Source organism: Lacerta agilis, chromosome Z, assembly GCF_009819535.1.
Source record: "Lacerta agilis isolate rLacAgi1 chromosome Z, rLacAgi1.pri, whole genome shotgun sequence".
Lineage (NCBI taxonomy): Eukaryota > Metazoa > Chordata > Lepidosauria > Squamata > Lacertidae > Lacerta > Lacerta agilis.
In genome coordinates, this window is record NC_046331.1 from 47,375,907 (window position 1) to 47,391,424 (window position 15,518).

General features: G+C 51.0%; 2 protein-coding genes across 2 annotated transcripts in view; one reads left to right on the plus strand and one right to left on the minus strand.

Moving 5' to 3' along the window:
• Window positions 1-6,161, minus strand: part of FRMPD3 (FERM and PDZ domain containing 3) — a 37,289-nt gene extending 31,128 nt beyond the window's left edge. The window contains exons 1-6 of the mRNA XM_033138027.1: window positions 5,968-6,161; window positions 3,712-3,964; window positions 3,491-3,593; window positions 3,220-3,265; window positions 2,999-3,085; window positions 2,539-2,646 (exon numbers count right to left, since the gene is read on the minus strand). Coding sequence (XP_032993918.1) covers window positions 2,539-2,646; window positions 2,999-3,085; window positions 3,220-3,265; window positions 3,491-3,593; window positions 3,712-3,859 — 492 coding nt within the window. The 5' untranslated portion in view covers window positions 3,860-3,964; window positions 5,968-6,161. The remainder of the gene's footprint in view (window positions 1-2,538; window positions 2,647-2,998; window positions 3,086-3,219; window positions 3,266-3,490; window positions 3,594-3,711; window positions 3,965-5,967) is intronic.
• A 3,407-nt stretch (window positions 6,162-9,568) lies between these two features.
• Window positions 9,569-14,968, plus strand: LOC117040243 (gamma-aminobutyric acid receptor subunit beta-4-like). The gene is made up of 9 exons (XM_033137896.1): window positions 9,569-9,666; window positions 10,543-10,631; window positions 11,390-11,457; window positions 11,794-12,014; window positions 12,577-12,659; window positions 13,130-13,267; window positions 13,437-13,589; window positions 14,115-14,332; window positions 14,450-14,968. Exons 1-9 carry the CDS (start codon window positions 9,599-9,601, stop codon window positions 14,765-14,767), a joined length of 1,356 nt encoding a protein of 451 aa, XP_032993787.1. The 5' UTR covers window positions 9,569-9,598; the 3' UTR covers window positions 14,768-14,968.
• Window positions 14,969-15,518: the final 550 nt, after the last annotated feature.

The window sequence follows — 15,518 nt, forward strand, 5'->3', positions numbered from 1 at the left end:
CCAGAAAGCCACTTTGTCATGCTGGCCACATGACCCGGAAGCTGTCTGCGGACAAACACCGGCTCCCTTGGCCTATAGAGCGAGATGAGCGCCGCAACCCCAGAGTCGGACACGACTGGACCTAATGGTCAGGGGTCCCTTTACCTTTACCTTTAAGACAACAATGCCCACTTACACCACAAAGAACTCATAACCCACCTACTCTCAGCAGCCAGAAACATCATAACCAGACACTGGAGAGACCTGTCAGGGGTAAGCATGGACCAATGCTACCAAGTAGTATGGGAAACAGCCCTACTAGAAAAACTAAGCTAAGCTGAAACTGACACGGGGACAAATAGAAGAAGACGCCCTGGTATGGCTCCCCTTCATCACACACACAGCCCAACAAGAGAATGACAAAAATCTACCAACAGCATACAAATCAATATGGCTAACCTGATCGAAAACACTCACCCACCCCACTCACACAGGAAACCAAAGATCTCCAAAGCCAACCACTAATGAACAATCACACCCTACGCCAACCCCGACCTCTCTCACCACCAAAGGAGCACAAGCGAACAACAGAGAACCTGTACAAAACAAACGGCTGACACCAAACCTTACACATCTATATATATAAAATGCAAGTGTCTCTGCGTCCAGTCCGTGTGTCTCTGGGTTTGCGCTACTGAGCATGTGCCCCAGGGACACAAGGATTGGATGGAGAGACATCGGGCCGGGAGCAGCGGTGGCAGTTGAAGGGGGCGGTTGAAATGGAACGCTGGGCTCCAAAAGAGAGGGGAGGCCGAAGAGGAAGGTCACGCTGCCGCTGCCGCCGCTAAAACAGAGCCCCAGGCCTTGCAAAGAGCAGGAGCGTGGGGGGGGCAATGGTTTGCCCCGCTGGGAGAGGGAGGCTGGGGGGGTGGGTGGGAAGAAGGCGCCAAAGCCACGCAGCAGCAGCTCGGCAACGACAACCCGCCCTTTCTTCTTCCCCCGCGAGCTTTAACTCTCTCCCTCTCCCCTTCAGCCCGCGATCCTGCGCACTCTCCGGCGCCGCTTCCAAGCCCCCTCCCACGCTTCCTCCGGGGGAAACGCGGCTCCTTTTCCTGTTCCTCCGTCTCTGACGGCGAGCAAGAGGGGTCCCTGGCTGGATCTCTCCCCCCCCCCCCTCGGAGCCAGTCAGGGCAGGGCTGCCGTGTTTCCCCAACCCCTTTTCCCGTGATTTTTCTTCCTGAGGTAGCAGCACCAGCAGCGGAGGAGCCCGAGGGGCGAACTCGCTTGCTCCCTTTTGCAGGGAGGCATTGCAATGTACCTGTGGCGCCTCCTCTTCGGCCCCCTGGCCGGTCGGGCTCGCGGCTGCAGCCCCCGCGCGGCCTCAAACAACTATTGAGTATTCTTGGAGAAAAGAAGGAAACTTGGAGCAGCGTGACTCACCTGGCAATCGCCCCGTTGCCACACCCCCTTCTACCTTCCCGGTGCCCGCAATCCACAGCACCCCCCCTCTGTCTCTTCCTCTAAAAGGCAGGCTGCAAAAACTCTTAAGGAAGCTGAGGAGGCAGCAGCCTCTTCCCCTTCTCCTCCCCACCCTGAAAAGCCTGGGGGGGAAAAAAAGCTGAAAAAAAATCTGGCCACTCCATTCATTCCTGGCTGGAGGGGGTGTGCCTCTGGAGCCAAAGGTGCACAGAGGCTTCTTAACCCTTTCCTAATCATTGCTCAGTTAAGCAGAATGTTGCTGGGGTTGGGGAGCTTTGCTCAACTCTTGGAAGAAGTTGCATTTCGTTTTAGTCGACTCCAGGACTGGGAAACCAGGTTGGTGGATTTTCTAACCCTCCCCCCCCCCACCACAAAAAAGAAATATTTTTAAAAAGTGAGTTTTTTAAAAAAATTCACCACATATCTTCTAGCGCCCGTTATTTTAACGGGCTGAAACCACTAGTATTAAATAAAATAGAAACATCGTCACCCCACCCCACCCACCTCTTTCCCCCTTTCTTCCTAATGTCTCAACAAATGAAACTGATTTGTAAAAACGTTACATGGGAAAAAAATATGAGAGAAAAAAAATAACTGATTTGGTTCTACTATTAGAAATACATAGACCGATAATTATCAAATGATGTTGAGGTTTAATAAGTTAACTGTTTCTATTTGGACAACAGTTTTGCTCTACTTTACTGGAAGAAGAAAAAGAATCATTTTTTAATAACAATTATTTAACTCAAACAATAACAATATCCATGTTTGTTAACTAATGTGGTTAAACAATTTTAAAAAAGGACTGTGTTTTAACACACATGAAAAGCTTAAAACAAATCTTTCTTTCCTGATGTATTAAGCATTACGATGTATCAAGAATTAAGAATATAACTTAAATAGAATTAAATAAATAAAAAATAGAATGTAACTTGGACATTCCTTTGGACTAGAATGTAACTTACAATAGAAAAATCTCTAGAATTATTTTTCCTCCATAAGCATTTTACAAGTCACTAACCACTAGGCACTGCTTCCCAACCCCTTGCTCTAACCACTAGACACTGCTTCCCTTTCTACCTTGACGGTAGTGCGGCTGTCAAAGGTGAAGGACTTGACCTGCCCGTTTTCAAGGAAAACCTTCAGGACGTTGGGGATGAGGAGCAGGGCTTCCTTCTTCAGCATCTCCTGCGGGCGGAAAAGCAGAGGCTGGAGGAATAATAATAATAATAATAATAATAATAAACTACCTGACTTTGAGAAGACATCTGAAGGTAGCCCTGTTTAGGCAAGTTTTAAGGTTTGATGTTTTAATCTGTTTTTAATCACCCAGCTGGATGGACTGGGTATAAATATAAATAAATTGTTGTTGTTGTTGTTGTTTACTTATACCTCGCCCACCTGGCCGGGCCTCCCCAGGCACTCTGTGCAGCACATTAGCTATCTTGAACAAGCCTGAAGAGGTGACGGAGACAGGAAGAAAGACCACCACCACATCGCCAGAACTTTCCACCACCCTCCAGAACTTTGCAGAACTCACCGGCTCTGGCTCTGAGAAGCGCACCTTGGCAGGGTTGGACCTCAGTTTGGCCTTCTTCGCGGCACTGATGAAGGCCGACTTGGGTGACTGGAAGGAGAGAAGGAAAAGATGGGCCTTGTGGGAGATGTCGGCCGCCTTCCAAGATCTCAGCCGGAAAAGCAGATTCCCAACTTGCCGTGGGTGGGGTGGGGGTTGAAATGGATGACCCCCTGGGGTCTCACCTGATGGGTTGGCAGCACGGTGAAGACGGTGGACTCCTTGGTGCGTCTGCGGCAGGAAAGGAACAAAGAAGACATTTAGGGTTTCCTCGAGATTCCTGCCTCTCCGGGGAGTTGGAATGGATGACCCTCGGGTGTCCCAGCTCCCCTGCTTTGAAATTCCTCCAGAAAGAATCCATGGATTTGTATAGGAGGCAGGAACTGCAGCTCTTAAATTTTAGAAGTTTCACCCAGTCCGACAAGCATGTCTCAAACCTGCTTCCTCCTTCCGCACCTTACAATTTCGATGAATCTCTCCCGGGCGACATCACTCACATCTTCATCACCGATGGCCCAGATCTGGTCCCCGGGAAAGAGTTTGTCTTCCGAGGGTCCGCCTGCCAAAGGAAGGGGCAGCTGGTGTCTGTCGGGGGGAGAGAGACCCTCAGCGTCATCTAGTCCAACCCCCTTCCAACTCGATGATTCAACGCTGAGATTCATCCCCGGAATCCTCACCTGCCACCACCGAACGCACCACCACAGGCTTCTCGCCGCCAGCCACAAAGCCGAACCCTCCGTCCAGGTGGCGCTGGATCGTCACCTGTCGGAAGGCCTCGGAAGGCGGCAGTCCCCATTCCATAGCATCCCAGCTTTCCTCTGGCATTGCATCTCCAGCAGCGGGAGAAGACAGGATTCCAGGATGCGGGGAGGGAAGAATCCTTTCCTCTGTCTCTACCTGAGTCTGGGATGCCAGCAAGGTTGAACCTTTCTGTAAAAAAGGGGATTTTATAATTCCAAAAGAAACTTAACCCTAAGCCCTATCCCTAACCCCTAACCCCAACCCTACCCCTAACCCCCAACCTCATACCTAATCCCCTATCCCTAACTCCTATCTCTAAGCCCTATCCCTAACCCCAACCCTGCTCCTAACCCCAACATCATCCCTAACCCCCAACCCCTATCCCTATCCTCAACCCCTAACCCTTATCTCTTCCCTGCATTTCAGCCTTCATCAACTGCAAACTTGGCATCGATTTGCACATTGCATTTTTGCCAACCGATCACCAGGCCCAGCATTTTGGCTTCCTTTGCCATTTTGTAATCAACTGCAATTCTATAATTGATTGCATTAAACCAGAACAATTTTTTTTAATTTGTTGGGACACAGCTTTTCCACAAAAGGTGCCTCAAATGATGGAAACTTAAGTGTCCAGCTAAGGCACAACCTCTTTTAACATTCAAAATAGAGCTCAAAATATTGCTTTTTAAAATTATAATTCATGGCATTTCAGCTGCTGTTTGCACTTGGCCATCGGATCTGGGGGAAACCCAGCAGCAGCCTACTCGCTGTGGGTGGGAGAGATGCCCTCCGGCCATGTCCCCTCCTCCTTTTCTCCTCCTTTTCTCCGGCCAGAAAGAGAGGGAGGGGGGTGGAGGGAGGGAAGAATTCAGCAGCTGCCGTGATCGGAATATGAAAGGAATTGGCTGCTGGCCTGTTCCCAGAGAAAAGGATGGGAAGAGAGGGATAGAGGAAGGGAGATTTGAGAGAGAGAGAGAGAAAGAGAGAGAGAGAGAGGAGTCCAGGGAGGGAGAGAAGAGAGGGATAGAGGAAGGGAGATTTGAGAGAGAGAGAGAGAGAGAGAGAGGAGTCCAGGGAGGGAGAGAAGAGAGGGATGGGGAAGGGAGATTTGAGAGAGGAATGGAGAGCCAGAGAAAGAAAGGACAGAGAGAGAGGAAAGAGGTGGAGAAGGAGAGAAAGGTGGAGGGAAGATGGGGAAGAGAGAGGAAGGAAGGAAGGAAGGAAGGAAGGAAGGAAGGGAGGGAGGGAGGGAGGGAGGAGGGAGAGAGAGGAGTCCAGGGAGGGAGAGAAGAGAGGGATAGAGGAAGGGAGATTTGAGAGAGAGAGAGAGAGAGAGAGAGAGAGAGAGAGAGAGAGAGGAGTCTAGGGAGGGAGAGAAGAGAGGGATAGAGGAAGGGAGATTTGAGAGAGGAATGGAGAGCCAGAGAAAGAAAGGACAGAGAGAGAGGTGGAGAAGGAGAGAAGGGGGGGGGGAGATGGGGAAGAGAGAGGAAGGAAGGAAGAGAGAGAGAGAGAGAGAGAGAGAGAGAGAGAGAGAGAGAGAGAGAGAGGAGTCCTGGGAGGATAGAGGAAGGGAGATTTGAGAGAGAGAGAGAGGGGGGGGGAGTCTAGGGAGGGAGAGAAGAGAGGGATAGAGGGAGATTTGAGAGAGGAATGGAGAGCCAGAGAAAGAAAGGACAGAGAGAGAGGTGGAGCAGGAGAGAAGGGGGGGAGATGGGGAAGAGAGAGGAAGGAAGGAAGGAAGGGAGAGAGAGAGAGAGAGAGAGAGAGAGAGAGAGAGAGAGAGATGACCCTGGAGAAAGAGGAGAAAGAGGAGAAAGGGGGTGGAGATGAGGAAGAGAGAGGAGTCCAGGGAGGGGGAGGGAGGGAAAGAGAGGAGGGGGGGAAGAGAGATAAAGGAAGATTTGAGAGAGGAATGGAGAGGAAGAGAAAGACAGGGAGAAAGAAAGAGAGAAGAGAGATGGGGAAGAGTGGGAGGCATCGGCATGACCTGTTTTTGACATAATAATAATAATAATAATAATAATAATAATAATAATAATAATAATAATAGACGTTCCTTTGACCCACCAAGCTTGTAACTCCATCCAAAGTATCCTCAGCGGTCCCTTCCCGCCTTAAGATTATTCTCCCCTTCTCTCCTTCCCCCCATCTCTCCTCTCCTCTCATTTCATCCTTCTCTCCTTCGATACCTTCCTCTACTTCCTCGGAGGTCGGGTAGTCGGATGGAGATTCCTGGAAACGGACAATTCGCGGAGGCAGGGATCTCAAGAGAGAAGCCTGGAATCCAGTGAGGTGACACTCATGGTTCCCCCAAACCCCGAGGTCCTTTTCACACGTGCGACGAGCAGCGGGTCACACTGGATGACCCTCGGGTCCCTTCCCAGCCGACCGTTTCATTCGCCGTGCAATCGCTGGAAAGAAAGGGTCGAAATGTACTTACCCGCTTGGTGTATGTGTGTGTGGGGTCGTTTTAAGGAGGACTTTGGGGGGCATTCTGTCCCCCATCTGTTCCAATGGGAGTCCCCCACGCCTCACATTTGCCCCACAACCGTCGCCATCCGTAGCCCCCCACAAGCACGAAGCGAGATGGGGCGCAGGGGCCGTTGCACCCCCCTTTGGGGAGGCTGGGAGGGGGGAGCCAGAGGGATTTGCCCGCTTGGGGGGGCATCTGCCCCCCAAACTGCCCCCTTCGTAGCCCCCCAAACGCATGCTTTGGGTTATGGGGCCGCGCATCCTTCGAGAAAAAGGGCAGGAAGAGGGAGGGAGCCGTTTGGGGGGGCATTAGGAGAACTTGGGGGCCCTCGCCTTGCTCCGGCGAGAACCCCAAAAACAGAAGGGGAGAGGGTGCATCCCTGGGGCGCAAGCAGCCCCCTCCCCAGTTGTGTTTTTTAAGGGGGTCGCGGTCCTTACCGAGACTCCCTGCGGCCCCCCGAAACCGGGGCGGGAAGAAGGGGGGGCAGCTCCAGCCGCGGCTGCGCACTCGCGGCGCTCGTCGTCACTGCAGCAGACGGGAAGGGAGGGGGGAAGAGAAGAGGGGAGGAGCTCCCCAAATGTCATCTAGACAGACATTCCTGCGAGGCGGGAAACGGAGCGCAGGAACCTAGAATGGGGGGGGGGGGCTAGAAAGGATCCCTAAAAGTCAACCAGTCTGACCCCCTGCAATGCAGGGATTTGGAATAGGGGAGCCAGAAGGGAACCCCAAAGGTCATCCAGTCGGACCCCCTGCAATGCAGGGATTTGGAATGGGGGAGCTAGATGGGAGCATTTACAATGCAAGGGTGTAGAATGGGGTAGCCAGAAGGGACCATCCAGTCTTACCGTTGTATATAATAATAATAATAATAATAATAATAATAATAATAATAATAATAAGATGATGATGATGATGATGATGATGATGATTCTCTGTTGAGATTCCTGCCGTGCTGGGGGTCAGACTAGGTGAAACCGGATCTACTCCGGCTGTCATATTTTCCCCCCATGCATCTTTTTTTGGGGGGGGGGGGGGGCGGGGGAGTGGAAATTGGAGGTTTCGGGCCTCGCCGGAAAGGAGCAAAGCATTGTGGGAGAATCCCTGGAATGCGGGGTTGCTTAGCAACGGACCACCGAGGCAGCAGAGGATGCTCTTTTTTCCCATTTGGAGGCACAGAGTTGAAATGGAGGAGCGAAGAGAAGGGCCATCCTAGAAGGGCCATGCTGGACGGGGACCCCGGGGGACATCCAGTCGGACCCCGAGCAAGGCAGGAACCTCAAGAGAGAATCTCCTTCTTCTTCTTCTTCTTCTTCCACCCTATACCTGGGAAATAATCCTAGAATGGTGGAGGCGGAAGCGGGTCAGACTAGATTACCCCAGTGACACTTTCTCCTTTTTCTTTCTCCTCTCTCTTTACTCTCTCTCCCCGCTCTTTCTCCTCTCTCTCAAGTCTCCATTACTCTCTCTCTCCTTCCCCATCTCTCTCTCTCTCTCTCTCTCTCTCCTTCCCCATCTCTCTCCTCTTTCTCCTCTTCCTCCTCCTCTCTCTTCTTTTTCTCCTCTCTCCTCTCTTCCTCCTCTCTTTCTTCCTCCTCTCTCTCTTTCTCTCCCTTTTCTCTTTCTGTCTCCCCGCCTCACCCTTTGGAGATTCTTTCTGCGCTTTGGGGACGATTTCCCTTTATTTTGGAGAAAATAATTTGCTTTTTTCTTTCGTATTCTCATTTCCTTTATTTTTGGGGTTCTCCCCCCCCCCAACTGCTCTTCCTATCACGTGATTCCTTCTCCTTCTCCTTCCCTCCCTCCTCCTCTCGGAAAGGCGGAGCGCGGAGCATCCTCTGCAGCGGCCGCCGGGCCAAACAGAGGCGAGGGCCTCCCTGCGCCCCCCCCCCAAGAGCGGATCCCACCCCCTCCCCGGCGCCCCCCGAGCGCGGATTTCGAGGCCTGCGCGCCCTTCCCCCCGAAAACGCGCATTTTTACGCATCCAGACATATCCGGCGGCGACCCCCGCCCTACGCCACCCTCCGGGAGCGCATCGTCCACCGGTGCCCCCCAAGTGCGGGTATCTGTGCCCCCTCCCAAAAGGCATCGGGAGGAACCCCCCTGTGGATTGGGCCCGAGAGAGTATTTCGCGGCCTGGCTGCGTCCCCCGAGAGCGCATTTCGCGGCCGGAGGGATCCAAGGATCTGGCCTCGTCTTCCTCCACCCGGATTCCACCTTTTCCTGGGGGTCGGAGCATTTCCCGCTCTGCCGCCTTAGGGAGCGCAACTTCCACCTTGTCGGATCAGTCCCTGGTCCCGCCAATCTCGACTGCGCACCCCCCCCCCCCCCGCCCGGAAAGCGCATTTTCCCACGCTGTGCGCAGACTCTCCTCCTGCAAAGGCGCATCTCCTCTCCAAAAGCGGGGTCCTTTCCTTGGCGCATTTCCACGTCGGCTCGCAGTTTCTCCTCGGATCCAGCCCCGGTCCCGCCATCCTCGCCTGCGCCCCCCGAAGGCGCATTTCCCACCTTGCGCGCAGATTCCATCGGCGGCCTCTCCTTCTCCAAAAGCAGGATCCTCGGGCGGCTTCTGGGTGCATTTCCACGTTGGCGCGCAGCTTCTCCTCGGATCCGTCCCTGGTCCCGCCACCCTCGCCTGCGCATTTCCCACCTTTGGGCGCAGCCTTTCACCCAGCGCATCCTTCCCGTGGGCAGGAGCTCTTCATTCGCGGCCTGCGCCCCTGACAGCGCATTTCCCGCCTTTGGGCGCGCAGCCTTTCCTCGTATCCGTCCTTCCCGTTGGCCTGCGCGCCCGCCCATCCTCGCCTGCGTACCCGACGGCGCATTTTCCTCCTGACCGTCTCCAAAAAGCGCATTTTCTGCATTTGAGCTCAGTCCAGTTTCCGCCGGCGGCCGATCTTCGCCTGCGCCCCCAAAAGCGCATCTCCCTCGTTGGCGCGCAGCCTTTCCTGGTCTCTGCGCGCAAGAGCGCATCATTCCTGTTGGCCAGAGACTCTCCGTCGGCGGCCGATTCTCGCCACATTGGGGCGCAGCGACTCCGATTGCGGCCTCCGGAGCGCAACTTGAGCGTCCCGCCGCCGCCTTCCGAAGCGCCTTTTCCACGTGCGCCCGCTCGCCGGATACTCCGTTGGCCCCTTTCCGCCGCCACCCTGCGCGCAGCTGGAGCGCATTTCTTCTCCCGTCGGTTTTGCGCCATGGCGAGGCTGCCGGGAGCAGCCTGCGCCGGCGCCTGTTGAGCGCCTCTCTTCGATTCGGATTTCCATTAGCTTCAGGTGAACCGGACGGCCCCACCGCTGCCCCCATTTTTGGGGTGCTGCCCCCACCCCACCCCGACCTCCTACCCCTCAGAAATGCGGGGACTGCGCGGCAGCGCATGGGCTGCGCTTTGTCTCCTCCTCTGCTGCTGCTGGGCGCACAGGTAGGTTGGGGGGCTCCCCTGGGGGTTTTGGGGGGTCGGAAACGTAGCAGGGTTCTCCCCTGGGGTTTTGGAGAGGCAGACAGGGAGCGGAGGACTCACCTGTGGGTTTTTTAAGGGGTGCACAGGTAGTTTAACCTAATAGGGAGGTGGACAGATAGCCGGAGTTCCCCTAGGGGTTTTGAGGGGCAGACAGGTAGTGGGGGGGCTCACCTGTGGGGGGGATAGGGGGTGTACAGGTAGGTAAACCTGAGAGGGGGCTCCCCTGCTATTGGGGGGGGACCAACAAGGTAGCAAAGGGTTCACCTGTGGGGGTTTTAGGAGGCACACGGGTAGGTTAACCTGTGGGACATAACCTGGTTTTTTTTAGGGGGTACAAGGTAGATTAACCTGCAGGGGGCTCACTTGTAGGGGGTCTTCAGGGTCCCCTAGCTGCCCCCTCTCACAGAATAGGGGAGACCTCCAATTGCCACTAAAAGCATGATGCCCCCATATTTCAACCCCCAAAATTTACATGAAATTTATATAATATATTATATTGGGGTGCCCGGCTGGAATTCAGGGGGGCAAGTTTAAAGGAGGCCGTGAGAAGCATGATGCCCCCAATATCTCAAACGCTCCAAATCTATATGAACCCCACAATATTTTTTCCAGCTGGACACCCCAATTTCATTCCTGCTGGGCACCCCAATATAATAGATTCAGGGGTAGGTTTAAATGATGCCATGTGGGACCCCCATGTTTTAATCCACCTGGGCACCCCAATATACGAAGGACCCCCAAATGTATAGGGTGCCATGTGGGGTGGGGCTCAGTGGGGACCCCCCAATATTTTATCTCAGCTGCTTTGAGGACCAACCATGGTCTTCTGTCTTGCAGCCCCTCCACTGGCAACATCTCGGTGGTCAAGGACATTGTGGACAAGCTCCTCAAAGGCTATGATGTCCGCCTGCGGCCCGATTTCGGAGGTAAGGCAGCTCGGCCTAAAGGTTAGAGCATGAATCCAATTGGTAATAAATCAGGTAATCAATAACACGTCGGGTCATATATTAATAAATGATTACCTATTATCCACTTTTATTATTTTCTTATTAATCTATGCTTTGGTTTTATTTTGGAGGTAAGGCAGAGTTGCCTAAAAGTTATAGCATAAATCCAATCAATAATAAATTAGATAATTAATCATAAATAATAAGTTAGGTCATAAATGAATAAATAATTATTAATTATCCCCTTTTATTATCACTTTTATTATTTTCTTATAATCTATTGTTCAATTTGCTGTTATTCCTCATTGACTTTTAGCCTTATTATATATTATTTAAAGTTATGATTTATTGTTTATAATTTAATTCCTTAATTTTATGGTGTTATTATCTACAGCTTGGTTTATCCTTATTATTTATTTTCTAAAGTTATGATTCATTGTTTATAACTTTATTCTTTAATTTTATGGCATTATTATTTATGACTTTTTATTATTATTTCCTTATTGTTTCTTATCTCATCTTCCCATTGAGGGTTTGATTTTATGGTTTCATCATGTGATCATTTCATCTTATCACAAGTCAATAAATTAACCAATTATGAGTTTCATTAGCAATTTTATTACTTTGTTTTAATATAATAATAATCTGTTATTGTAATATATAATATAATAATAATATAACATAATATATCTGTTGTTGTTGTTTTGCTGTTGCTGTTGTTGCTGTTGTTAATTCAGGGAACCCAGTGGTGGTGGGAATGAGCATCCACATCTCGAGCATTGACCAGATTTCCGAAGTCAACATGGTAAGTTGGACGAACTCCCGTCAGGTCCGGATTCGAATCCTGCGGGAAAAGATGGATTTCCTTCTGTACTTCTTTCCTTCTATCCTTCTTTCCTTCTATCCTTTCCTGCTATCCTATCCTCCTTTCTTCCTTCTCTCCTTCAATTTTCCCCGTCTCTCTATCCTCTCTCCCCCCACTCCCCTCTGCCAGGACTATACCATCCCCACATACTTTTCAGCAGAGCTGGCGGGATGAGCAGCTCGCCTAGGGCGATGTGCCTCTCCACCTTCTCTCCTCCTATCCTCTCATCCTTCTATCCTTCAGTTTTCCCCATCTCTCTCTTTTCTCCTCCTCCAGGACTATACCATCACCATGTACTTCCAGCAGAGCTGGCGGGACAAGCGACTCGCCTACGGCGATCTGCCGTTCAACCTGACGCTCGACAACCGAGTCGCCGACCAGCTCTGGCTCCCAGACACCTACTTTCTGAATGACAAAAAGTCCTTCCTGCACGGTGTAACTGTCAAAAACCGCATGATCCGCTTGCACCCGGACGGCACCGTCCTCTATGGCCTGAGGTGGGTAGATATTAATGATATTAATCACCAATAATCAAAAACTAATTCGCTCTGGCTGGTTCATTATTGCAAATACAGTCAATTAACGGGTGGTTTTGTGATCCCCGCGAACTGGGTGATAATCAGTTTTTTATTGGGCATGTTGATCATAACAGGGTGATTATTAATGAATGGGTCATTATTAATGGACAGATCATTATTAATTAATGGATGGATCATGATTAATGGACAGCTCATGATTAATGACTGCTTTCATCCTTGCATAGTGATCACAGTTAAATATCAATTTCAATACATATTGATAGTCCATAAAAATTAGCCATCCAATATACACTTATCTATTTATACTTATCAATACCATCCAATTAATACTTATCAATTAATACTTGTCAGTAGGCAACATTAGAGAAATATTTGCAGATTCAGACATCGGACCAGGAATATCATCCAAATAGGGGTCGGAAAATCCTCCCAAAATCAATATATAGCATTCCCCACATCTGTCAATCGGGGATCCCCATAATGGATCCCGGGAATCCACTCTCTCTCTCTCTCCCCGCAGGATCACAACAACCGCTGCCTGCATGATGGATCTCCGGAGATACCCCCTGGATCAGCAGAATTGCACCCTGGAAATTGAGAGCTGTGTGTATCATTCAATTCAACTAAAATTAAATTATTGCTTGTTAATCAAGGAATAATTAAAAGTATTATCCAGGAAAAATCCAGGAATAACTTTAAGGCAGCAATAATTTTAAGCCATTTTATGAAATAATAAAATAAAATAAAATAAAATAATTCATTGTTAATCAAGCGATGATTAAAAGGAATTTATCCAGGGATAACTTTAAAGCAGGAATAATTTTAAACCAGGGTTAATTTTAAAGTAGGGTTAATTTTAAACCAGGAGGATTTTAATTGGGGAATAATGTTAATCCGGGAATAATGTTAAAACAGGAATACTTTTCAACCAGGATTAATTTTAAAACGGGAATAATTTTTAAACAGGAATAATTCTAATCCGGGAATTAATTATAACCCAGGATTAATTTTAAGACGGGAATAGTTTTCAACCATGAATCATTCTCATTATTTCTTATTTTCTTCCCTCCCAGACGGCTACACCGTCGACGACATTGTCTTCTTCTGGCAAGGAAACTCTTCGGCTGTGACAGGGATGGAGGTCTTGGAGTTGCCCCAGTTCACCATCATCGAGCAGAAGCTGGTCACCCGTGAGGTGGTCTTCACCACTGGTGGGTTCCCCCTGTAGGGTCATCTAGTCTAACCCCCCGGCTGAAATCCCGGGGTTGTGGGACACAGGGCGAAAGTCCACCCTTTGCTGAAGATACCAGAGATGCCCTCACCGATTCATCTGGATCCTGGGGTCCCCTCTGGCTTGACTATGTCCTCTTTCTCCAACAGGGTCCTACCTCCGCCTGTCGCTCAGCTTCCGCATCAAGAGGAACATCGGTTACTTCATCCTGCAGACCTACATGCCCTCCATCCTCATCACCATCCTCTCCTGGGTCTCCTTTTGGATCAACTATGACGCTTCGGCCGCCCGGGTGGCCCTAGGTGAGGAGATCCTGAGATCTTCCCCTTGGCGTCCTGCTACCAAGGGTCTATGTGATCCTCCCTAAAGGCAGAACCTGACCTTGAAACCCAATGGTGAGCATGAGGTCCACCAAGACCCTGAGATCTTTCTCCTATGTCCTGCTAGCAAGTTGGTGGTCCACCAAGACCCTAAGGTCCACCATCCTTCTATTAGTCCATCTGATTTTCCTGAAAGGCAGGACCTGACCTTGATCCCAGTTCTCCCAGTTCTTCAACACGTTAAGGTCCTATGGAATCCAGATTCAATATGAAATCACTGGATTTCTATGGGTGTGTGTGTGTGTGTGTGTGTGTGTGTGTGTGTATCACGATTATCAACTAATTTCAGAGTATGAAAACGTTTTATTTCAATATATCAGTCCCATCCTTGGATATTACAAAAATATTTCAGTTGTTGATCATGACAGAGGTTTGAATTATGGTGCCTTTCCTGTGCTATAATTCCCAGCCACCCAACTAACCCTGTTTCTTCTCCCACCCACCCAGGGGTGACGACCGTCCTCACCATGACGACCATCAACACCCACCTCCGGGAGACGCTGCCCAAGATCCCGTACGTCAAGGCGATTGATGTCTACCTGATGGGCTGCTTCGTCTTTGTCTTCCTAGCGCTGCTGGAATACGCCCTGGTGAACTACATTTTCTTTGGGCGAGGGCCCCGCCAGCAGAAGAGACGTGCCCGGCGTCTGGAGCCCCGGACTCAGGTGCAAGATTCCTGCCTAAAAAGCGGGTGGGGATGGGTGACCCTCGGGGGCCAAATTTGAGGCCGTGATCCCCGTGGTTTGGGATAGATTACCCTGAGCTCCCTTCTCTTCTTCCAGCCCGACCCGTATGGTAACCTCCTCCTAGCTGGCGTCTCCGACAGCAACTGCCCGCTCTTCTCCACATCACCCTCACCAGACATGCGCCCCTGTGGCCTGCGTGGGTTCGAATCTTCAGGCACCGCCCTACACTCCCGGAAGGCACCCGCCTGCCGCACCGCCCGGGCCAACTGCCGCCTGCGCCGGAGGTCCTCCAAGCTGAAGCTGAAGATCCCCGACCTGGCTGACGTCAGCACCATTGACAAGTGGTCCCGGGTTCTGTTCCCCATCACCTTCGGCTTCTTCAACCTCCTCTACTGGTTGTACTACGTCAATTGACGTCCAACAGGGAGAGCGCCAGGCACCGGGTTCTGGTCCTGCCCCCACTCCTACCCCAGCCTTGCCTCCTCTCCATTTCCCATTCGTCCTGTCCCCTCACAGTCCCTTCCTCTTCCCTTAAGAGTCACTTCCTGTACACTCTCAGGCACTTCCTGTTCCCTTAAGGGCCCTTCCTGTTCTCTCACAGCCCCTTCCTGTTATCAGCCACTTCTGGTTTTACCCATCCCTTCCTGTTCCCTTCAATTCACTTCCTCTTTGCTCTCAGGCATTTCCTGTTCTCCCACAGTCCCTTTTACTCTCCCTCAGAGTCCCCTACTGTTCTCTCACAGCCACTTCCTGTTCCCTCTCAGGGACTTCCTGTTCCCTCACAGTCCCTTTCTTCTCCCTCAGAGCCCCTTCCTGTTCTCTCACAGCCACTTCTTATTCTCTTTCAGTCCCTTCCTGTTCCCTTAAAGTCACTCTCATTTCTCCCTCACAGCCACTTCCTGTTCAGGGACTTCCTGTTTTCTCACAGTTCCTGCTTATTCTCTTTCAGTCCCTTCCTGTTCCCTCACGGCACATTTCTGTCCCCTTCCCTTCCCCTCCCCACTTCCTGTCCCTTTGCAGCCACTTCCTGTCCCCAAACCAGCCATGGAGAACCCACCATTTTGAGTAACGGGAAATGAGGAACAAGCCACACCTCCCAACTTCCAGTCTCTTCCTCCTCCTTGGACCGGCCAGGCTTCCTTCTCGCTGGCCACTTCCCTTTCGT